The 23,460-nt window shown below is 53.1% G+C and overlaps 1 protein-coding gene across 3 annotated transcripts; it reads left to right on the forward strand.

The window, feature by feature from the left end:
* The first annotated feature begins 1,127 nt into the window (after positions 1-1,127).
* Kctd15 (potassium channel tetramerization domain containing 15) lies at positions 1,128-17,632 on the forward strand. 3 transcript variants are annotated; one of them, XM_085841883.1, is made up of 7 exons: positions 1,128-1,493; positions 3,975-4,073; positions 5,968-6,060; positions 6,677-6,852; positions 11,627-11,771; positions 14,571-14,876; positions 16,173-17,632. In XM_085841883.1, the coding sequence occupies exons 3-7, from the start codon at positions 5,995-5,997 to the stop codon at positions 16,329-16,331; spliced, it is 852 nt and encodes a 283-aa protein (XP_085698009.1). In that variant the 5' UTR covers positions 1,128-1,493; positions 3,975-4,073; positions 5,968-5,994; the 3' UTR covers positions 16,332-17,632. The 3 variants fall into 3 exon arrangements, with proteins under 3 accessions (XP_085698009.1, XP_021024311.1, XP_029335039.1); XM_021168652.3 differs by lacking the exon at positions 1,128-1,493 and adding an exon at positions 2,262-2,407; XM_029479179.2 differs by lacking the exon at positions 1,128-1,493 and adding an exon at positions 2,262-2,407 and having other exon boundaries at positions 3,978-4,073.
* Positions 17,633-23,460: the final 5,828 nt, after the last annotated feature.

Below are 23,460 nucleotides of genomic sequence, written 5' to 3' on the forward strand. Positions count from 1 at the left end.
TCACCCACAGCCATGCAGGTGACAAGAAGAGAGGGGGTACTGGGGCCCATCGGGCCGTGACAAGTGGTTTTCAGAGGGTCACTCCTCAAGTGAGCCTAGCATACTCTCCTGGCTCTCCCCGTTTCAAAGCCTAGGGAAGGTTTTCTCTCTGAAGCTGAGGGCATTCACATAGCAGCCTGCTCTACTGAGGTCACTGTTCTTGCAAAGTGCTTTTCACCTTATTCTAAGGGTCAGCCTTTTCAACACTGGGGTGGGAGTGTTGCTGTTTCTAAGTTCTACTATCTTGAGCTGTCCAAAGCCTGGGGAAGCCAGCAAAGAGCTGAGCAGACCATCCAGCCGAACAGGACCTCCCTCACCTGCATGCTCGCCAGCATGCTCGCCAGTAGCACTGTTTAAGCAAAGCTGGGAGCGAGTCCAGGGTGATTTCAGAGCCTGGGAAACAAACGTGGGCAACCATGGGTCCCCACAGTACAGATCCCTGACCTACTTCGCCGGCCCCTTTCTGTTCTAGGAGCAGCTTAAAATCCATAAATTAAGGAAATTAACTGATGGGGCCTGCGGCATCTTTGTAAGCTATTTAAATCTATAAATTTACAACATCTTCTGCATATATCAAGTAATTGAACTAACTGCGGGGATGTAACTTTAATGAGAAAATTTCCCCCTTCTCCAGTAGTTTGAGATAATAAATAAATAAATAAATAACTCCCTCAGGAGGAAAGTTTCTTATTCCCGCGTGAAGTTACAGACGCGCGGACGGATGCTCTCTCCGCACTAGAGGTCCCCTGAATAAGGGGAGACTGGATCCCCTCCCCAAGCCCCCACCCCCATCATCTTTCTCCAGTGTTCCCGTCTGGCCTCGAGAGCACCCCCAGGAGTTTGGCCAGTAGAGGGCGCCCAGGCCCGGCCGGAGTCAGTGAAGTGGGGCCCGCGCCGCCGCTCCCGGCCGAAGCGCACCCGCCTTCCTAGCCGAAAGCCTGGCTTTGGCCCGGGAGTCCCGGGAACCAGGCGGGGGCGCAGTCTGGGCAAAGCGCACCGGCCGCGATCCGTTTCCTAGGAGCCGGGAAATGGTCGAGGAGGAGGGACGGGCGGGGCGCAAGGGAAGGAGGAGGAGGAGGAAGGGGCAGCCGGGGAGCAGCTAGGGGCATTCTGGGTGCAGGCCTCCGCGCCGCAGGGACCTTTGGCCGCCGCCGTCTCCATCGCGCCGCGCTCGTCCAGGAAATGGCGCGAGTGGCCGCAGGCGACGGGCCGGGTGCCCCGCGCTCCCCTCCCCCGCGGTGGCCACCGCGTGTCCGCAGACGTCACGGCCGGCGCTGCTCCCCGGGAGAGGGGCAGCCGGGGCCGAGACCCGGGGAGAGAGGGAGGGAGAGAGGGAGGTAAGCCGCCTGGCAGCCCAGTTTCTCTCCCCTCCCCACACCAAGTCCCGCCCTCAGCCCCGGGGCGCCGCGGCGGCGGCTGCTTCTCTCCTCTTTGTAACCGAGGAGTCGAGAAATGTGAGAAACGTGCCCTGTGTTACTTATTTGGGAGTCGAAAATTTATGCCCAGCTGAAAGCGCCCGGGGAAATATTACATCAGATGAAATGACAATGATTAAAATCAGCCTCTCCCCCGCCCCCTCCTCGAGCCCGGAGGAGGCCCGGGCGCCGCGTGGCCGGACGGCGGGGGGCTGGGGCGCAGAGGGCGCGGGGCTCGGGCGCAGCGCTCCCGGAAGGGTACTGGTCGAGCCCCCTGGCACCCAGGCACGGGGCTCCGGGACCCACGGGTGGGGATCGCGAGGTGGGAAGGAAGTGGTGGCGGTGGGGAACGGTGCATTTTTTTGTCGCGGAGCGCGGCAGGCGCGGGCGCGCGGAGCTAATTGCGACTCTAATCCTCTGCCCTGAGGCGCAGCCGAGCCCCGAGCCAGGAGTCGCCCGCGCGCGCCCGCTCGCGCTCGCCGCGCCGGGGTAATTTGGAACCGGATCGCTGCCCTTTGCAATCCGGGCTGGGCCGCGGCGAGGCGCACAGGCTACCGGCTGGTTTTGGGGGGCTGTTTTCTCCCCTCCAGCCATCGGGGGAGGCCGCTGGAGAGAGAGGGAGGAGAAGAGGTGGGAGCGGCGGGAGGGCAGCCGGAGAGCCGCGCGAAGAGGAGGCGGCGGCGGCCGCGGCGAAGAGGGAGGAGGCGAGGGGAGGGCGGGGAGGGGAGGCCCCGGCGCGGCGCGCCGCGAGGGGCCGCGCGGAGCGGGGGCCGGGGCGGGAGGGGTGGGGGGGGGGGAGGGTTGGGGGCGAGAGAGAAAGTAACTCCAGGACGAGACCGGAGCGACCCGCGCGCATCGAGCGCTAGGCGACGGGGCTGCGCCGGGCGCCCGACACCGGCGGCTGCGGGGGGCGGGGGCTGCGCCGGTGCCCGATCCACTGCTCCGGCTCCGAGGTAAGCCCAGCACGGGCGGCCACCGCTCAGTGCCGCACACCCCTGGTTCCCAAAGTGGCTGCAATTCCGAGAAAGTCACTCGGCCCCGGGCCGGGACCTAGGCTTGGGGGTGGGGGGGGCGGGCGGGCTGCTTTGTCCCTCTGCTGAGCGCAGGGGCTGGCGGCGTGGGGGCGCCCAGCACAAAGGCCTGGCGCGCACGGGGCGGGGGGTGCCCACGTGGGCTGGTCCTAGCCGCGGGTGGACCCTCCCCACTCGGCCGGGCTCTGATCATCCTGCTGTGCGGTATATGAGTCCAGGTCCTCCGCACTCTGGTTCCAGTATGGGCTCGAGTGCCCTGCAGAGCTGATGACTTTCCTGAGTCTGAAACCCGCTCCATGCAGCTGGGCTTTCGGGGCTCACAGGACCGGGTTGGCGCCCAATTTATAGAAAAGAAAAGTCTCTAACGGGACAGATGTGCGTTCTCTGACGCCCACCCTACGAGTCTCATGCTAGACGCACTGGTGGTGGTTCCAAGCTCAGGAAGGATGTGGGGCGGGGAACGCGCCGCCCCAAGACCGGACCTCGGTCTCTAGATCTCCACTGCCCACACGCACCCCCTCATCTGGATGCGAACACCCTCATTCTCCCACTCCCGCGTCAAGTAGCACCTCTCTACCCTCCCTCGAGAAGCCCCCGACTGTAGAAAGATAAACCTTCAAGTTTTCACTCCGTGTCTCAAATGTGCATGAAGGAATTTAACTGCGCGAGTGAATAACAGCATTAGTTTCAATTAATTTTTTTTAAATCCCGGCAACAATAAACTTTGAGAACAAAAGCGCTTTTACGTCCTTAATTAGGCGAGCTTCCCATCTGTGGTCTTGAAGTGTCTGCCTCTTGATTTAACTTTGTCTCCGCCCCCCACCGCACTCCCACCCCTTCTTCGCTGGGCCCTTCGGGTACCTTGGCCACCCCGCCCGCGGGGCCGGAGGTTCGGCCCAGCGGATCCTGTAGCCCCGAAGTTCACACCGGCCGACTGGCTTTGCGGCCCCGCTGGCGCGCACCAGGTGGCCCGCTGCGGCCCTCCCGTTCCACCCCTGGACGGTCCTGCAGGCCCCTGGCACTGCTGCCTCGGGCAAGCGCCCAGGGCGTAAGAGCTGAAGGGAACTGGAGAGGCGCCTTCTGTTTACCTTTTATGGTTAAGATAACAGCTTAGCAAAAGAAGCGACTTCACGAAGAAGCGATTTAGTGAAATCGTCTCAAGCTGCCGCAGCTCAGCCAGTTTAATCACCCCCAGAGAGCTGAACAACTGCGAGCACAATGGGACACAAAATCATTTTGTGTGTAAATGAGCGTGGCATTCTGCTCACTTCCCTCTGCTCGGGCGGGCGGGGCTCGGCTGCGGGTGGGCGCGGGACCGGGGTCTCCCACCACAGCTTGGAGAAGCGGGTCAATGCTGGGCCAGTTTGCAAACCCGCTGAGGTCCCTGCAACAGGCGGCTTGGCCAAGCCTCAGCCGCGTCTGGGTCCTGGTGTTTGGTGCAGGGAACTTGTGTCTCTTATCAATTGCACTTCTATGTTTGTGATCTCAGCAGTGTTCTGGGAAGAAGGGTCGTGGTCCACCACAGATGCGTTTGACAGAGGGAGCAGTGGAGATTCGGGTCAAGGCTTAAGGCCTGGGGCTTCCAATGGTGAGTTTCTGGTTTGTGTTGTGAGAAAAAGGCTGAGAGCAAGCTGGGGCAGCTTGGGAGATGGGCGCTTGATGCTACTTGTCACATCTGAGTTGGGTCCTGGTAGTGGGAAAACGTGCTTTGGTAGAATTTGGGTGGGAATTCTTCTATCTCTGTTGACCTTCAGTGTGTGTTCCTTTATGGCCATCCTCTCCCCCACCCCCCTCCCAGGACTGGATAACCCATCCCTTGGGTTCGCTTTGGTTTTTCAAAAACTTCCTTGAGGTAAATGACCTGGGATGTCCAAAGCAGGGGACTGAACAGTCACCCAACTCTTCCAGGAGGATAGAACACCCTCCCTCACCCCCAAACAGTCTCAGGTCAGAGAACTTCCCAGGGCAGTGGAGATGTGAAGCAAATCATAGGAGGGGAGACACTTACCTTCCATTGAATCGTTTCAGTCTATGTACCTCAGACCATGTTTTATCATCGCCTGCTGAGTGTTAAGACAGAGATCTAGAAGTTTAACAGAAAAAGCACCATGTGGGTACCCAGGATATCATGTAGTTTTGACACATAAGGGTTAAATCTGTGTCAGAGAAGTCCAGGTTATGTTTGTGGAATTCCCCCTCCTCCCCTTTCCGTGTGTGTGTGTGTGTGTGTGTGTGTGTGTGTGTGTGTGTGTGTGTGTCTGTGTCTGTATGTCTGTGTGTGTGTAGTGTATGTCTGTGTGTGTGTGTATGTCTGTGTGTGTGTCTGTGTCTGTGTGTCAGTGTGTGTGTCTGTGTATGTGTCTGTGTGTCAGTGTGTGTGTAGTGTATGTCTGTGTGTGTGTGTATGTCTGTGTCTGTGTGTGTGTCTGTGTCTGTGTGTCAGTGTGTGTGTCTGTGTGTATGTCTGTGTGTGTGTGTATGTCTGTCTGTGTGTGTGCTTGTGTGTCTGTGTGTCAGTGTGTGTGTCTGTGTGTCAGTGTGTGTGTGTGTGTGTGTTCCTCTATTGCCCTTGGAGACAACCCGGAGCGAGTGGAAGGGGTAGCTAGAAACCTGCCCTTCCCCACCCCTTCTTCAGGGGCCCCCTGAAAAGCCCCCAGGGTAGCTTCTGGGGACTGAGGCACAATTTTATTTCAGGTGTCTGTGGCACATAGGAAAGTCTCTGAGTAGCTCTGGGGAGGAGGGGAGAAAGCCCATTTGCTGATTGCTGTCTGGCCAGCTCTCAATGCCTCAAGGGCCTGTGATCCTGAGGGGGTCTGGAATACATTAGGCCCAGGCAGCACCATTCTGGGGGTCTATTGGAGAAGCAGGGAGGTGCAGAGTAGGCAAACAAAGACAGGTCCTGTCTGCTGTGGAAGCTCTAGGTGACTGGTGGCTTCCCAGTGATGCTTCTGCATCTCTGTGCCCTGGCTTCTGTGGAAAGAGGTGTCCTATACAAACTGCATCTTCACTGGGTGGTGAGAGATCCTAGGCTCCCCAGCCAACTGAGGGGAGCGGCACCCCCCCACCCCACCCCCACCCCCGCCCCAAGGTTCTCTCCACTGATGCAAGAGGAGACACGCTTGGTAACACGGCTCTAAGTCAAAATACCAAAGAAATCAGATTTGTTCTGAAACATTGCAGGGCAATAATGGCGAGCATATGTTTTAGGCTGTCATTAGCCAAATTAGCAGACATGGAACTGCCTAGAAAACGTGTGTGTGTGTGTGTGTGTGTGTGTGTGTGTGTGTGTGTGTGTGTGTGAGAGAGAGAGAGAGAGAGAGAGAGAGAGAGAGAGAGAGAGGTTATACTGGGGCCTGAAGGCCTGCTTTGGGGATGTTGGTGGGATCTGGGGAAGCTGCTTGGTATATATACATGGGGTCCCAGGCAGCATCTTTGTAGAACTCATTGGTGGCGGCTGAGAAATAAGTCACTGCTTCCTACAGATACTCTGGGCAGGGATGGAAGCCTAGATGCCTCACCGCAAGGAGCGGCCGAGCGGGTCCTCGCTTAACGCACACGGCAGCAGCGGCACGGCGGTGAGCTTGCGTGGTGGGCTGGGTTGGCCCCTTGGCCCCTCTTTGCTCTTTTTTGGGTACCTGCTCACTAGCTGCAGGTCTTCTGAGACTCAGTACACAAGAGATGGGTATTGACTGTCTGTATGATTATGTATTTTTTTTTAAAACGAAAATGCTCTTAATTTGATGTGAAATTTACTACATGTATAAAGCTCAGCGCCTTAGGTGCTAAGGAAGTCACTAATTTAGAGGTGTCTCGTTACTGAGACAAACTTGCAAAAAACCCCTGAATCCCAATTCACAAATTGGTGATTCGTTTGTCAGGGGATATTTCACATCTAACACATAAGCCCGCGACCTTTAATTAGAATTTTGCAGTTTGTTTTATGCCCCTGGAGGCTGACACCTTGAAAAAAAATTTTTTTTCTTGATTTCTTATTGCTAATAAGCATCCTCCTCCCACCCCCAGTACTTTGAAGAAAATGATGCAAACACACTTAATTACAGTGGTGGCCATAATTTGTCAGCTGAATATGTGATCAGGCACCAGAAGAAGTGATCTGATTAAATATTTGATCACATTTCGAAATAAAGGCTGTTTAGGAACCCTTGTTTTCCTATGTATTTCCATCTCTAGGAGGGAGGAAATATGTCCCGGCTGTCACTCACCCGGTCGCCTGTGTCTCCCCTGGCTGCCCAGGGGATCCCACTGCCAGCTCAGCTCACCAAAGCCAATGCACCTGTGCACATCGATGTGGGAGGTCACATGTATACGAGCAGCCTGGCCACACTCACCAAGTACCCTGACTCCAGGTAAGATCTCTGCTCTCAGTGTCGGGCAGTGTGAAGCCCAGGTGTCCATAGGATACCATTAGGGTATGATACCAAGGCCTGTCGTTCCCTGATGCTCTTGACTGTTTGAGAGACTGCTTGCTTGTGGAAGGCCACTTCTGACAGTGGCTTTTGACCCTACGCTGATAGCCTTTGTGGCATAACATGGAGTTCCTGACCTCTATGTCAGATCCAGTCTCACATGAGCCTGGCCAGCAGCTGGCTGGGGAGTCTTAACAAAGTGACACCCAGGAGTCAGGTGTGGGTGGACATGGTCGTTCCTATTTCCAGTTCTTACCCTTGGGGAAAAGCATAGAGTGTCAGCTGCAATTGTACCCTCCTTTGTCTGGGCGGCCACCATTTGATCCTAAGTGCTAGGAGCGGGCTTTCTTTTGGAGCTGGAGGGCGTGGCGATGAATTAGCAATGGCAGGACAGTCGGGGATATTTTCAACATGTAGAATGCAGTATGAGTTCGACACCCTGTAATGTACACAAAGCTATCTGCAGCCGGGACCCTGATAGAGGACTTACAGACTCTGCCCAGGAGAGACCCTTAGCGGCATGGTGCTGGTAACCAGCAGCTCGATGACTCTTACTTCTCATGGATTTACTTCCCAAGGACACACCTTGACACGGCAGCCGGCAGCAAGACGCGTGGGGGTGGGCTGTGTCTCTATGAGCATCTCCTACAGGTGACACTGCATTGCAGCTTGCTGGGCTCATGCTGCTTGCTCCTGGCGTGGTGCAGCAACAAGCAGCATTGGCCAGCAGGAGGGCAGGCCTGCTAGGCATCACCTCTCTTTCATACATTTAAAGTAAGAAGAGGAATTAATTAATCCCCTAGATACTGAGGGCTCATCACCAGGATGGATGCTCAGCCAGGGTAGATTCAGAGCCTAGAGGATTGCTGTGCAGAGATGTCTGGGCAGGGCCTTCATCCTTACGGGAGTGCCCCTGGAGAAGGGAATAGGGGAAGGAGATTGTGTGTGTGGTCCAGATAATAGCAGCCCAGAGTCTAGGTGCAGGGGTCCTTATGAACTTGGAGCTTTGGTGGGGCAGGAGCCAGAAGGCTGTACTCCTCATTGGCTGCATGCTTGCTTGCAGAGCCCCTGTCTAGGCTACGAGATGGATTCTGTTCATTTAATTTCAGTTTTGCCTTCTGCGGCGTTCCTGAGTTGTGTGAGATAGATCATCCCTTAACCGGCTGACGATGTTTGTGAGTGAAATCCCTAAAAATCTTTGCCCACAACCTTCTTGGAAGAGTGTTTTCCGAAACCTGACATTCGCTTTCCTACAGCAGCCGCCCCCTGGATGTGGTGGGCAGGGAGGGGAATCCTCCCTTCCCATGTGTCCCTGTAGTGGCTTTTGGGGACTGAAAAGCATGTGCCCTCCCTGTTCCACAGTGTGGTTTGCCCTTGCTTACCAACCTGCTGTAGAGTGGGTGATAGTCTTCATCTGAGGAGCTGAACACTTGGCCCTGGGATGTGACATGTGGCGCCCACCACAGGGCAGGTGTGCCCAGAGCGGGTAGCAGTCTGTGGGCTTCACCTGAGCCAGATGCAGGGGTGACTCTGTTGCTCTACCTGATTCCGGCAGAGCTGTTCACTAGGCCTGAAGCCGAGGCCTAGAGCGAGGACTAGGGCGGCCTCTGCGATAGCAGAGACAAGGGTTTATCGGGGAGCTACACAGCTGTTGTGAAGCACCACTTATGGTCCCGGCCCCTCCCACCCCACCCCCCATTTTTTTGAAGTGGATTATTACAATTCTGCAAAAGATGTATCACTGACTGGGCAGACGGAGGCGTAAGAGTGCTAAGGTTACCAATGGAGACAGCTCCAGATGCTGGCACTGTTCCCACCCCCAACAACTCCCCCCATCCGGGAAGCACTGCAAGACCCAAGGATCCCCAAGCTCATATCCTTGCACCCCAATCTCCAGCTCTTAGCTGATCGAGGTGCCTTAGATCCTGTGGGCCTGGTGCTGGGAGCTTCCTCTGGTTCAGCCTGAGACAATAGCCTGAGGTTGAGAGTGGACTCTTGGACGGCCTCCTCTGTGTGTTGTTCATTGGGTGTCCCCTCGTTGCTGCTGGCACGGGAGCAGTGCATGAAGATGGCCAAGTGACCCAGAACTAATAGAACTGAGCGCTAAACCGTTCAGGAAGTCAGTTAGCACTTTAAAGGAAGGACTAGAGAGGAGGGGAATGATGGCACCCTCTATACGTCAGGACAAGTGGCTCGATGGTGCTTTACACAGGTCCCGGCTGCCACAGGGGACCTCCAAAGTCGGCTCCTCATATTTCGGGTGGTTCCCACCATATGAAGCTACCAACAGAACTCGGGAGGTCACATAGGAGCTTACTCACGAGACCCTGTGAGATGCTCAGGGTTTCCTCATGGTGACTGTCCAAAATGCTCCTGCAGCCTGGCCTTCTGTAAGAGTTGGTTGCTGGGACCACCAAAGGCCTCTGTCCTAAGAGGAGGTGCCATTAGTCCCAGAACAGACACCATACCATGGAAGGATCTAGAGCTTGCTCATCTTGGCTCAGTAGACAGCCTAGAACCCAACCAGCCTTGCACTGTTGGTGGACTGGGAATCCTCTAGACCGACAGGACGCTCGGGAGCCTCAGCCAGCTCTGACGTCAGAGCAGATTGGAACCCAGCCAGACCCAGCATTTTGCTTGCCACACAGAACAGAACGTTTGAACTCGGCCGGGGAAGGGTGGCACGAGAGTTCCCAGGAAGGCTGAGGTGTTGAATTTGCTGACTCACCTTTGTGTGTGGCTATGACCTCTTTCTTGCTAGAGCCCGATGTAGACCCTCAGCTCCCTGCCCTGGCACTTGATCTTCTGGCTGAGTCACACCTGTGTCTCGGGATTATGGGTGCCCATTCCCTTCACACCCCCACAGCTGAATATTCAAGTTTTTCTGGGCCAGGTCTTGAGTGAGCTATGGAACTCAAGGCCTTATTTTCAGCAGGGATAGGGTCACCAGGCAGTGGAATCCTGAGTTCTTGTTGATTGACTGACTGGTCAGGGTAGCCTACGTGCAGAGGAGTGTCACATACCCCAGAGACAGAGAGAGAGAGAGACAGAGAGAGAGACAGAGAGAGAGAGAGAGAGCACAAGCCTGGTGTGGAGGGACCCTTGGATTTGCCCTTCCCTGTGTCCTGGGGAAGACATTGTCACCAGCAGCCTCCGGAGCCCTGAGGAGGTTACATTTGTTAGTCGTGCCTCTGGTTCTTCAGGCTCAGGCCTCCACACCCCTAACCACAGGCTCTGACCTGCTCACTCCCGTCCGTCAGGCAGCCTTGCCATTTATACTGCCCTCCTGGGACAGGCTGGGCTATGTCCCCAGGATGAGAACAAGCAATGGCAGGGCCATGAGAACACAGGATGGTGTGGATTGGCAATAACTAAGAAGAGGAAGGGGGGGGTCTAAACCTCTCAGCTCCTGGCAATTGCCATGCTCTGGGTATGCACGGCTGTGACTGGAGTGGCCGACTTGGATTAAGCAGGGAGTGGGTGACTGTAGGAACAGAAAGAGGGTTCTTGGAAGGAGACGGGGTTGTTGGTGTAGGCAGAGTGAAAGGATTGGACTCATCTCGCTTGTGCAGGCCAGGCTAGTAAGTCTCCTTATCTCCTTGTTACCCCGGTTCTCCAAGGTGCTCTCAGAAACACTCGATGTCAACTGAAGGGCAAGTCCCAAGCTAGGGTCTTAGCTGCTCCCAACCCATTTAGGGGCTTCTGATTATCTAGATTAGCTTGAGATACCTTAACCTGCACAACACTTAGCAAAAAAACAAATGCTGCCACTTCAGGAGGCACTACCCTGGGGTCTAAGGCCAGGTTCCTCCTCTGTGGATAGGAGGAGGCATCAGGGACTCCCCTAAGGCCTTCCCACAGGCCCTGTGTCATCTTGTAGCACTGTCTTTCTAGGTAATTCTGTTCATTCCCACTGCCAGCCTTTCTCTTGCCTGGTATGCAGAAGCTGTGATGGGTATGAATGCCTGACCCAGGTTTGGGCCACATGACCAGGCTTTGGGGTTTGTGTGCCAGCAGTAGTCCACATGCAGATATACACTTCCTCTTGATGTCTCTTCCCTGTGGGTCCTCACGTGAACAGCTATGGGGCATTTGTGACTTCATGTCTCCGAGTCGCTGTGTTAGCTGGCAAGTGTCACTGCCTGGGTCTGCCTGAGACTGTGACCCTGTGCCTGTTACCTGAATGGGCTTTGTGTGTGATGTTGGTTGATGTGGCTTAGGGGAGGAGGTGTGTGTCCCCAGAGACTTGGTTAGCTGACATACTTTTAGCAGGAGGTGTGTGGCTAGGGGCTGGAGGGCTGGGTGGTCGATACATGGTTTGTTGGGCATGTCTTTCTGACATGAGTGTGCGTGTGTTCAGCTTGGACCAGCTGGTTTATGTGACTGTCTGTGTCTTATCACGGTTTTCCGGGCCTGTGGTAGGTATCAGTGGGCCATCGGACGTAGCTGGATATGTCCCTTAGCTGTGGCTTCTGAATATGGCTGGAGTGTATGGCACGAGGACCCTAGTGGGGTGTGTGTGTGTGTGTGTGTATAGATGACCCTTCTGCCATATATGTGTGTGTGTGCTGACCTGTGAGGCTTGACAAGGTCTCTAAGTTACCCACCCATGGCCTCTTGCCACTCCAGCTGAGTGACCCTAAGGACTGGGGGCAGGGCAGGTTAAACACAGCCCCTACCCTGCCCATAGCCCCATCTTGCCTGTCTCTCTCAGAATAAGCCGTCTCTTCAACGGCACGGAGCCCATTGTCCTAGACAGTCTCAAGCAACATTATTTCATCGACCGCGATGGGGAGATTTTCCGCTACATCCTGAGTTTCCTGCGGACGTCAAAACTGCTGCTTCCAGATGACTTCAAGGTAAGTCCGCAGCCGGCGGCACCCCCTGCGCTGTGCCTGTGTCGTGGCATTACACAGGGGACGCTGTGACTTAATAAATGGACCCACGGTTGTCATGGCAACCGCAAAAAAGTTAACCGATGAAGCCGAGGGCTAAATCAGTTTTTCTAAACTCGTTTTGCTTTCTCACATCTTCAGCGTATTTATCAGGGTGTAACAACAATTAAGCTTTGGCACTTTACTCCAGGTTGATGTTGTTGGGCTTAAGGACTGCTGTGCGCTGGAATAGAGACGTTAGAGGTCCTAGCGTCTGTTCCTTGTTGGCAGTCTGCAGTGGGGAAAACCCTTGAGAGCCCAGGTGGTCACCCTTTAAACAAACATTACTCCCAGGACTCAGGGTGAGCTTGTCTTAGGTGGCTGATGTAGCTCCCTGTCATCCTGCCTTGGTGCTGAGCCCCACTGAAATCCTAGGACTTCAACTCAGGCCTGGCTCTTGCTGGCAAATGTCTGTCTGTCTTTGTGCTTCCCTGCTTTGAGGCTTCCTGCAGCGACCACTGCACCAGCAGCCCTAGGGCCCTTTTTCATCCAGCCTAGTTACTAAATGGCAACAACTGAGTTTGGTCTGAAAATAGACCTACACAGGAGGAAGCCATAGGCTTTGCCCCTTCCAGTCAAGAAAATAGAGGTGGCGTCTGAATTTCATGGGGCTGGTAGTTCAGAAATAGCGTATGCCTGCTGTGGTGGATCATACCTTTATCCCAGGCCCTCCGAGATCGAGGCAGGGGGATTGCTGAATACTGTAGGCTAGACTGCCCTACAGAGTAAGACACTATCTCCCAAGAAAGGAGGTGGGGTGGGGGGGGGGCATCAGCAAGTGTGATGGCCTTCAATCTCAGCCCAGGATGTAAAACCTGGCTAGGTCTTTGTGAGTTTGAAGCCAGCCTGGTCTACATAGGGAGTTCCAGGCCAGCCAGAACTGCATAGTGAGACCAGTTCTCAAAACAAAGAAACAAAAACAAATAAACAAAAAACCCCAAAGTACTAGTCAAATGATGGTAAAACCTGGTCTGGCTGGGTTTGAAAGAAACAGTGTTGCTCTAGGGGCTGGAGGAAGAATGACTGGAGCTAGTGTGAGGAGCCTGGTGAGGGTCTGGAATGGCTCTGGAGAGGAGGTCTGGAGCCTGGGGCTTGAGGACCAGGAAGGGAAGGGGAGGCTGCTGTGATACCTGGATCTTGGTGGGTGGTTCAGCATTTGGCACCGCTGAGAGTAGGGAAAGAAAGATCAGGTTTGCAAACTGGATCATGCTGGCTCTTGTGTGAGTGAAGCAGGGAACAGGGGCGGGGACGGGAGGCTGGATTACATATGTCACCTTGTTTCTGGTTTGCTGGGGGCAAGGCAGAGACTAACGTGTAGAAGAGGGCACAAAGGCTGAGAGTGTGGTTTATCAGGCCAGGAGGGTGTGCCCAGCTAGTAGTTTGAGCCCTAAATCAGTTAAGTAAAACATTCTAGGCTGTGGAGAAAGATTGGGTGTAAAGATGTCACAGGAAACTCTAGGAACTGCTGAGAGCCAAAAGAGCAGAAACCTGGGGTGGAGGGGTCTATGGAAAGCAGGCAGGGGTCACAGCTCGTGATGGGCTTGGAAGATAGGTTAGGAGTCTGGGCCTTTGGGGCCAACAAACAGCAGCACCTTGGGCTTCCAGGCTGAGCTGTGCTTTGAGAGCTGGCCTTCCCTGCCCCTCCTTCAGGAGCCTCAGGGTCACCATGTGTCTATGCACTAAGCCTGCCCCATGAACCATGGGCACAGGCCATTTAAAACTGGGGCTGGCACTGGTGGGCACAGGGCTGGTATCAGGGTCTGAGGGACAGTGGTTGTGAGTGGGCTGCTTGGTGAGGAGTAACAGGTCCCGGGGACCTTGTTGTGTTCTCTCCCTGTTGGGTCAGGGACAAGAACTCAGCAGATCTTCTGTCCTTTATTCCTCACAGTGCTTCCCAGGGTCCAGTGTTTATATTCATTGTAAAGAGGGAAGCTGGCCCAGGGCAGGCCAGTATCAGGCTCATAGGCCTTATGGCTGAAATAGATTCCATGAAGGTCTGCCTGGGAGCTGGGCAAGGGCACAGTGGCCTCAAGCCAGGTTGATGTCTGTTCTCTGAGTAGATTTTTCAGGAGAGCAGCTTATGCCTGACTCCCGCCCCTCTGGCTTAGCTTCCAGCTCCTTCTGCCTTCTCCCTCCCTCCCTCCCTCCCTCCCTCCCTCCCTCCCTCCCTCCCTCCCTCCTTCCCTCCCCCCTCCCCCTCTCTGTTTCTCTCTCTCTCTCTCTCTCTCTCTCTCTCTCTCTCTCTCTCTCTCTCTCTCTCTCTCTCCTTTCTTTTTTTTTGTTTATTATCAGAGACAGGGTTTCTCCTTGTGACCATAGTTACCCTGGAACTCACTGTGTAAGACCAGGCTGGCCTCGAACTCACAGATCTGCCTGCTCTGCCTCCCAAGTACTGGGATTAAAAGCGTGTGCCACCACTGCCCAGCAGCTTCTACGTCTTTCTGTGACATCTCTCTTTGCCATCCATGTGAAGATCCGGGAAGAGAGTCTCAACAGATGCACCCCAGCCTTCTCTTTATGTTCTTTATGTTAATATTCTTTATGTTTGGGGGGCAGCCATTGGAGTTGGAGTTGTTACCTCTACAGTGCACACGCCCACCCTCGTCCACATTGTGTCCTGGGAGTTATGACGTCTGTGTAGAGGGAAGGGGCCCCACTGGGGACGGGATGAGTCACCAAGAGGGACTGCTGCCTGCTTCCCTGACACTCTGTGTTTGCTGACAGGACTTCAACCTGCTGTATGAGGAGGCGAGGTACTACCAGCTGCAGCCCATGGTGCGTGAGCTGGAGCGCTGGCAGCAAGACCAAGAGCAACGACGTCGCAGCCGGGCCTGCGACTGCCTGGTGGTGCGGGTCACCCCTGACTTGGGTGAACGGATCGCGCTCAGTGGTGAGAAGGCCCTCATTGAGGAGGTCTTCCCGGAGACTGGAGACGTCATGTGCAACTCTGTCAATGCTGGCTGGAACCAGGACCCCACGCACGTCATCCGTTTCCCTCTCAACGGCTACTGTAGACTCAACTCAGTGCAGGTGAGGGCCCTGGGCTGCCACCCCAAGGGATCCCGGGATGGCTGTGGGGGGGAGAGAGAGAGAGCAAGAGAGACAGTCCCAGAATGGAATGGAGGAAACCCACACAGAAAAGGCAACAATGTGTCAATGCATAATTTATGCCTTGCTCATAATTAAATGATCGTGCCTGGGGGCTGGACTTAAAAAAATTGATCTGTACTTTTCTTTTTCCCCTAAAAGGATGTTCTATATAAAAAAAAAAAATGGCCCAGAGTATTTTCAACAGAACATGCTTCATTTAGCATGCAGAGGCTGACTTTGGATTCAAATTAAACCCAGGCACCAGGAAAGGCAGGGAGCCTTCCTATGAGGCTGGCCCCAGGGCCACTGGCTGGCTACAGCCGCCCAGAGCTCTTCTTTCTTTCTGAGACTTCTCTGTCTTTCTGGGTCTTAAGTGTAACCCGGGCCAGGTGCAAATTTGAGCTCCTCCTGCCTCAGCCTCCCAAGTCCTGGGGTTCCAGGTTGCAACCCCCACATCCTCCTGTTCAGAGAATCTCTGAACCGGCTCTGCCAGGGAGGAGGAGAAGCAGAACTTGGAAACCAAAATGACGTGATAACCCTGTTTCTGAAAGCGTTTTCCGGACTTAGAATTTGGGGGTGAGGACGGAAAAGACCCTTTAGGGAAAGCCCCCTCCCCACTTCCTGAAGGCTACCGGTAAGAGTTGACTAGTTACGGGACACCAATATAAGACCAGCCCCACCTTCCCAGAGACATTAATTCAGGGGGCCATGTAGGCCCACAGAGATGCGTACTCCGAGAGGGCTCCCCCTCTTTCCCTCCACCTAGAAGTCCTTTGAGCTGATGAGCCCTCAGGCTTCAAACCATCTGGGACTCAGATCCAGGAAGCAGGTGGTTACCCTGAGGCTAGGGGGCAGGGGCTGTCCATTATGGAGCAGGAGATAGAGAGAGGGGACGCCTGGGGCTATGTGTGTGTGAAGATGGGGTGGGACACACCCTAGATAACCCCTTTGCCTTATGTACTTCTCTGTTGTGCACCCCCCACCCCCACCCCCAGGGTTGTGGGGAGTAGCCTGGGTGGAATATCAGAGTCCCATGCTGGGTGGATAAGTTGAGGGGCCCCTGGGCCTTACTGCGCCTGTCCCTCCTAGGGTAGAATCCAGCTGGTGGTACAGCTAGGGACTTTGTCACTGGGACTCATCAGAAGGTAGCTTGCTCTGTCTGGCGCCCAACTGCCCACCAGGCCAGGCAAACTCTGGCGGCTGGGCAACTGCTGACCTCTTATTCTTCCCCCGCAGGTCCTAGAAAGGCTGTTTCAGAGAGGGTTCAGCGTGGCCGCCTCCTGCGGGGGTGGTGTGGACTCTTCCCAGTTCAGCGAATATGTTCTTTGCCGGGAAGAGCGGCGACCACAGCCCACCCCAACTGCTGTCCGGATAAAGCAGGAGCCCCTGGACTAGGCGCTGCCTCGGTGCCCACCTAAGACCCCTCAGTCCTGGGGCAACCCCAGGGACATGGAAATAACGCTGAGGAGTTCTGCCTGTTTGTGCTTCACAGTGGGCACAAGACTGAGGGCGGGATCGGAGGGTCTGTGCTCACCCCTGGGAATGCCAGGTGCAGAGGCGTGTCCACGGAAGGACTGTTGATGTGACCAGGGGATGCTGCTGCTCCTGCTGCAACTGTGCTGCCAGCCTCCGGGCCCTCCTGCTCCTCGGCCTGGTACAGCGTCCTCTGCTGGGCCAGTCACTCCAGAGCAGCTGTTTCTCCTCCACACTTGGCAGACATATTTTTCTACAGTATTTAAAACAGTACTAACTGTCTCGCTGCACAGGTCGGCAAGGCTAACGAGGACCATCGCTGCTTTTACCTGGTGCTCAGTTCTCAGTCTAACTGTTCAGCAAGCCTTGCAAAGGATGGGCTGCCGGCATTCGGGGCCCAGGTGCCTGCTGAGCTGGGTCTGTGGGGACAGATGTGAGGTGGCGGTGCTACAGGAGGTGGAACAGAGTCCTCTAGGGGCAGGGCAGCGGGGAAGAGGGCAATGGGGGCTTTGTGACTCTGTGACTTTTATCTGAGATACTCTGCTGCCACCTGTGTCCCAGACTGCACTTGGTGCACACCTGACCTGTTAATGCCCAGGGGCTTCCAATCCCGACTGACTGTGCTCACATCTGGGGGTTCTTGGAGAAGTCTCCGCCCACCCAGTCAGCATGTGGGCCACAGCTTATCTCAGGAATGGGCCCTTCTACCAAGGGACCCATCTGTCAGCATCACTCTCTGGGTCCCCAGCTCAGGGAACCACCCTCCACCCTAGCGCCAGTTTCCCCATTCATATGCACACCAAGTGTTAATGAAATGCCCTAAACTAGCCTGTCTGTAAGACCCAGACCCAAGCTTACCTAGTGCTCTTAACCCCAGATTTCCAACAAGGACTGGTCCTGAGAGGTCCTCACAGATCTGCTCTTCTCCCAGACGACAGGGCCAAAAGATGGATACCCTGGCCTTGCCACATCTCCCCTAGCTCCTCCCAAGTGGAGGAACCGCAAAGAACTGACAGATGGGGTGCCCTGGCCGGCACCCCCCTTGTGTATAACGCCTGTAGACTTGTATATGACTCCTTTAATATTGTAAAGATGCTGATGTACAATTGTTCTGTGTTTGTGTGAACACACCGCGTTCCCGGTTCATGCCATAAAGAACGCTATAAAGCAAAAGACTGAGGCTCCGTCCTGTGCAGAAGCTGCAGCCAGATTCCCACACTTGACTTCTGGCAGAGAGGGTTGGGGGGGGGGGGCAGTTTCCTTCCTTGGTTCTTGTGGGTCAAATCGAGGAAGGAGCATCCATCAGTGGGAGGCACTGGGTCACAATCCTGCTCTTATTACTGCATTTGGGTGTTTTCATTACTTCTGCAGATCCCCTCTGGGCTACAGGGATTCAGAATTCTGATTCTTAGCCCCTAACCAAATGCAAAACTGAGAGGTTAAAGCAAGTTTCTTCTGGTTTCAGACCAGGCTCAAGTGTTTTTCACATGGAATTTCACATGGTATTTTAGCTGGAACTGAGGTGGTGCTCCTCCTCTTCCTCTTCTTCCTCCTCCTCCTCCTCTTCTTTCTCCTCTTCCTCCTCCTCTTCCTCTTCTTCTTCCTCCTCTTCCTCCTCCTCCTCTTCTTCTTCCTCTTCTTCTTTCTCCTCCTCCTCTTCTTCCTCTTCCTCCTCTTCTTCTTCCTCCTCCTCTTCCTCCTCCTTTTCTTCCTCCTCCTTGACATCTGTTTTTCTTGAGAACTCACTGTGAATCCAGGCTGGCCTAGAACTCACTGTGTACTCCTGATTGACCTGAGACTCCCAAGTCCTGGGATTTCCATCTGTTTGCTATATCTAACTTGCTCCCTTTAAACCCCGACACACGTACACAATGGTATGAGAAGCTCAGACCAGCCAAGAGACAGAGGCTGTGCAGCCAGCATGCAAACTGAATTGTGTGATGTCCCCTTCCAGGGAAGGAGTTAGGACATGTCATAGAGGCCCCTGGTTTTAATGAGCTTTTTATTTTTTTATTTTTTCTCAAAGTCCTGTATGTTTGAGTCCTCGTGGGCTCAAACATTCAGGACTTTGAGTTAAAAAAAAAAATTACATGCCTGCCAAGGGCCACCAGCCACAGAGCTTGGGAGTACAGGCCAGCACCCTACATGGCCACAGAGCTGCCATCCCACTGTAGAATCTAATTTGCTGGTCAAACTTGTTAGGCTTCTCTGCTTAGCAGCATGCCCACAGCTGGCACATCTGCATTTTGGCATCAAGCAGGTATCTGAGAGGAGGAAAAGGGTTGTGTTTGTTAGCAGGGAAACTTTGTGGAGACACCTAATGCTGTGTGTGTCTGGATCCCCCCCCCCCCCCCCCGGCATAACAGCTAGCGTGAGTCCTGAGGGGTGGAGATTCTGTAGTTCTTTCAAGCCATCTTTTTGTACAAGAAGTTGCAGCAGGGTGTGGTGGATACTCCTGAAATCCCAGCAGTTAGGAGGGGAACGCAGGAAGATCAGGAGTTCAAGACCATCCTCAGCTACCTAGCCAAGAAGCATAATTTTACACAGGTTTGGAGCTCTACTTGGGAGACTTGGGATGGGAGGATCACAAGTTGAAGGTCAGCCTAGGCAACTTAGAGCCTGTCTTAAAAGGTAAAAGGGGGCTGGGTGTGCCCAAGGACCTAGGTTCAACTCTACTATCCCTCCTCACTGCCCAAACAAAATAATAAAAACAGACAAGCAAACACGATTTTTTACAGCAACCAAAGCGTCTGAATTTCCAGGGAAATGCTGTGTTCCCGCGGTGATCCTGTCAAAATACCCTTCTAAATGATCTATGTACTCTCCTTAAAGCATAGAGACTGAACATCTCACCAGAGTCTCCCCATGAAATACCAGCGCTACTCTCACAGCTCCCTTGTAAACCTCAGAACTAATTATTCTCTATAAGCAACTGGACGGAGAGCTGGGATCACACAGCCTCCCACCAGACCTCTGCCAGTCCAGAACCAGGGAAAGATACAGCAGGTGGCCCCACCACTGCCTGGTGCATGAACTCAAAGCCAGTTCACAACATTAGTAATACCTTTTGGAAAGTGAGTTTTTAAAAAAAGCTATGACTTGATTGTGTTCCTTAGAAACAATAAAAGATATTTTATAAATGATAACTCCTCTGTGTTGTGTTCAGCCCTCTGAGGCTGCAAGGCTTGGGTTCTACAGAACCTTGAATATGGAGTATTTGTTCAAATGCCAGGACTCTTGAGCCAAGGATCCAGGTGAAAGTTGGGCCTTCAGCGGCTGTGGAGTCTGCCGACACCCAGTGTGTGTCCTGCTGGCAGGTGTCCTGAGAGTGAACATTTCTGGTCCCTTTCCCAGACCCCAGCCTTAGACTCCAGGGCTATGAGAACTGATGAGTCTATTTTTATGCCTGTTGGTATGAATGCAAAGGTCTCCAAACAGTTTTTTAAAAGATTTATTTGTTTTATATATATGAGTACACCATTGCTCTCTTCAGACACACCAGAAGAGGTCATTGGATCCCATTACAGATGGTTAGGAGTTACCATGTGGTTGCTGGGAATTGAACTCAGGACCTCCGGAAGAACAGTCAGTGATCTTAACCACTGAGCCATCTCACCAGCCCTCCTACAAACATTTGAGTACTTGGTCCCAACTGGTCAAACTGTTGGAACTGTTACTTGTAGAAGGGACTTTAAGGACATGGTGCCTTGCCACGTGATCACCTCCCACTGCCCCCGCTGCCAGGCCTCTCTGGCCATGATGGACTGTGCCCACTGTGAGTCAAAATAATCCTCCCTAAGGTGCTTCTGCCAGGACACAGTGGTGGGTGAAGTAACTGTGTGTGTGTGTGTGTGTGTGTGTGAGAGAGAGAGAGAGAGAGAGAGAGAGAGAGAGAGAGAGAGAGAGAGAGAGTGTGAAAGAGAGTGTGTGTATGAGAGAGTGTGTATATGTATGATTGTGTGTGTGAGAGAGCGAGTGTGTGTGTATGAGAGAGAGAGAGTATGAGTGTGTGTGTGTGAGTGTGCTTGTGTATATGTATGAATATCAGTGTGTGTGTGAGAGAGAGAGAGTGTGTGTATATGTGTGAGTGTGTGTGTGTGAGAGAGTGTGTATATGTGTGTGTGTGTGAGAGAGAGGGTGCTTGTGTATGTGAATGTGTGAGTGTGTGTGTATGAGTGTGTATATGTGTGTGTATGTGAGAGAGAAGGTGCTTGTGTATATGTATGAATATCTGAGTGTGTGTGAGAGAGAGTGTTATGTGTGAGTGTGTGAGAGAGAGGGTACTTGTGTGTATGTGAATGTCTGTGTGAGTGTGTGCGTATGAGAGTGTGTGTGTATGTGAATGTTTGAGTGTGTGTGTATGAGAGTGTGTGTGTATGAGTGTATGTGTGTGTATGTGAGAGAGAAGGTGCTTGTGTATAAGTATGAATATCTGAGTATGTGTATGAGAATGTCTATGTGTGTGTGAATATGTATGAATATCTGAGTGTGTATGAGAGAATGTCTGTGTGTGTGTGAGAATGTCACATACACAGAGAGTATGTGAGTGTGTGTGTGAGTGTATGTGGGGGAGGAGAGTGTGTATGTGTTTGTGTGTGTTTGAGAGGATGCTTATATGTGTGTGTATATGGATGTCTGTGCATGAGTGTGTGTATGAGAGTGTATGTAAATGTGTGTGTGTGTGTGTAAATGTGTGTGTGTATGTGGGAGGGAGAGTGTGTAGAGTGCCTGTGTGTGTGAGTGTGTAGAGTGTGTGTGTGTCTGTCTGTCTGTCTGTGTGTGTCTGTGTGTGAGAGAGAACAAACATTTGAGAACCAGGGATACAGACCACCAAACCCCCAACCAAGTGAAGACTGACGTGGCCTTCAACAGAGGCCACAGACTTCCCCCGTGTGTTTCTTAGCGATTTTTGTCTGCCGAGATGGTTCTAACTCATCACACTGCCCATCCTGACTCTGGAGACAGGTAGCTACTTGCAGTGCCTCAGAAGGATACTCCAAGCCACACAAGATGCACATATCTCCTGTTAGGTCTCAAAGAGACCGAGAGTCTCACTCAGTACCTGTGGCCCCTTCCCAGCACTTCCTACCCGACCCCCTACCCCAGACCTATGAGGGTCTGAGCTTCCTCTTCCTCCCCCAAGCCTGGTTCCTATATAACGCAACCATTTGGACCACAGCAGGTTTTCTCAGCCTCTTGGGCTCTCTTGGTCTTCTTGCCCCTCTCTCCTCTCATTTAGTCTGCCGGGCAAGGTCAGCCTAGACTCTTTCTTCTCTCTCCTTTCTCCCTTATAATGAAAATCTTCTCCATACTTTACAGTAGGCATGCCCCTTTCTTTTATTTCACGTTTGCTTTCAGTAGCGGAGTGATGAGGTTGGACATACAGCCAAGCATCATCAGAGGACTATCAGGACTAGAGGAACCTAATTCAGGACTCTGGATAGAGCCAGAGGTCCCGATGGCCGGAGAGGGTAGTTACAGGGATGGGGCCTGACGATGGGGCTGACCCAGGTGTTGAACTCAGTGTGATGATCATAACCTCAGCTGATTTTGGAGCACACGGGCAAAGCTGTTTAGCTATGGTGCTCCAGCGGACACAGGATACCGATGCTCTTAAGTGTCCTTTCCTGTCCCTAGGATAAAATACTCATGACAAACACAACTTAAGGGAGAAACCTTTTCATTTGGCTCACAGTGCAAGGTTGCACTCCATAGCGGTGGAGAAGTCAAGGCACCTGGAACTGGAGGGAGATGCTTCTGTCAAATCCATAGTCACAAACAGATCCAACGAGTGCGTGCCTGGCCATCTCCAGCTCACTCCCTTTCATTCAGACCGGGGCCCTGCCCTAGAAACAGTGCTACCTACACAGAAGATGGGTCTCTCCACTTCAATTAAGCTAATTAAGAAAGTCCTTCATAGGCATGCCCGCAGGACAACCCAATCTAGAGTATTCCTCATTGAGGCTCTCTTCCCACGTGCTTCTAGACCGGGTCAAGTTGACAATTAAAAGGAAGAAATGAATGAATGATTTTATTTTGAGACAGAGTCTCACTCAGTAGCCCAGGTTAACCTCAAACTCTTTAGCATCTTAGTTTCCTTGGTGCTGGGATTAGAGAAGTGTGGGGCCACTTCCAGTGAGGAACAGATTCAATGTCCAGTTCATCAAAAGCAGCTCTGGCCTTTATGGACACAAGGTTTCTCTTTAGGCCAACCAAGGTTGGTTGTTAGTTTCTAAGGAAACCTTCAAAGAGAGAGCTTTAACGTTAAACGGGAAACCCAAGACAATCTCGCTGCTGTATTTCATAACTTTGCCTGCCTCTGAGGAGGAGCGTCAAGGGCACCTGCTCACAGAAAAGTATCAGCTGCTTTTAGATGAAAATGACTAAATCCACCAGCTGGCGCAGAGGCCTAGAGAAACGCTCCCACAAGGATCCCTGTTGCTGGAAGGACATCCTGACAAAAGAGCTATGGTGACTTGGGCGCTCTCTGGAGGGCGCGGGAGATGCCACGTGGAACAAGACAAAGATAAAGGTGTTGATATCACAAAGTTCCTTCCTGCCAGGAGTAAGCTCAACACTGCTGTTCTCTTGGAAGCACCAGCATTTCGATGGTGGCCCAAAAGGGACACAAACCCAAAGGGTTTCAGGTCAAAGAAAGATAGCTGACTGGGCATTTCATCTCATCGTTTTAAAATAATGTACTCATTTTTATTTTATGTGCTTTGGTGTTTTGCCTGCATGTAAGTCTGTGAGAAAGTGTCAGATCCCGTGGAACTGGAGTTACAAACAGTTGTGAGCTGCCATGTGGGTGCTGGGAATTGAACCCTGGTCTTTTGGAAGAACAGCCAGTGTTCTTCTTCTTTTTTTTTTTTTTAAGATTTATTTATTTATTATATGTAAGTACAGTGTAGCTGTCTTCAGATGCACCAGAAGAGGACATCAGATCTCATTACAGGTGGTTGTGAACTACCATGTGGTTGCTGGGACTTGAACTCAGGACCTTTGGAAGAGCAGTCAGTGCTCTTAACCGCCGAGCCATCTCTCCAGCCCC

This window comes from Mus caroli, unplaced genomic scaffold, assembly GCF_978045245.1.
Source record: "Mus caroli unplaced genomic scaffold, Mus_caroli_1 scaffold_8, whole genome shotgun sequence".
Classification (NCBI taxonomy): Eukaryota; Metazoa; Chordata; class Mammalia; order Rodentia; family Muridae; genus Mus; species Mus caroli.

Excerpts from the sequence above, each read along its gene's own strand:
- Kctd15 (XM_085841883.1), top strand. The coding sequence starts at position 5,995 with ATGCCTCACCGCAAGGAGCGGCCGAGCGGGTCCTCGCTTAACGCACAC. Across the intron at positions 6,061-6,676 it reads ACGGCAGCAGCGGCACGGCG|GAGGGAGGAAATATGTCCCG; the intron begins GTGAGCTTGCGT and ends TTCCATCTCTAG. Across the intron at positions 6,853-11,626 it reads ACCAAGTACCCTGACTCCAG|AATAAGCCGTCTCTTCAACG; the intron begins GTAAGATCTCTG and ends TGTCTCTCTCAG.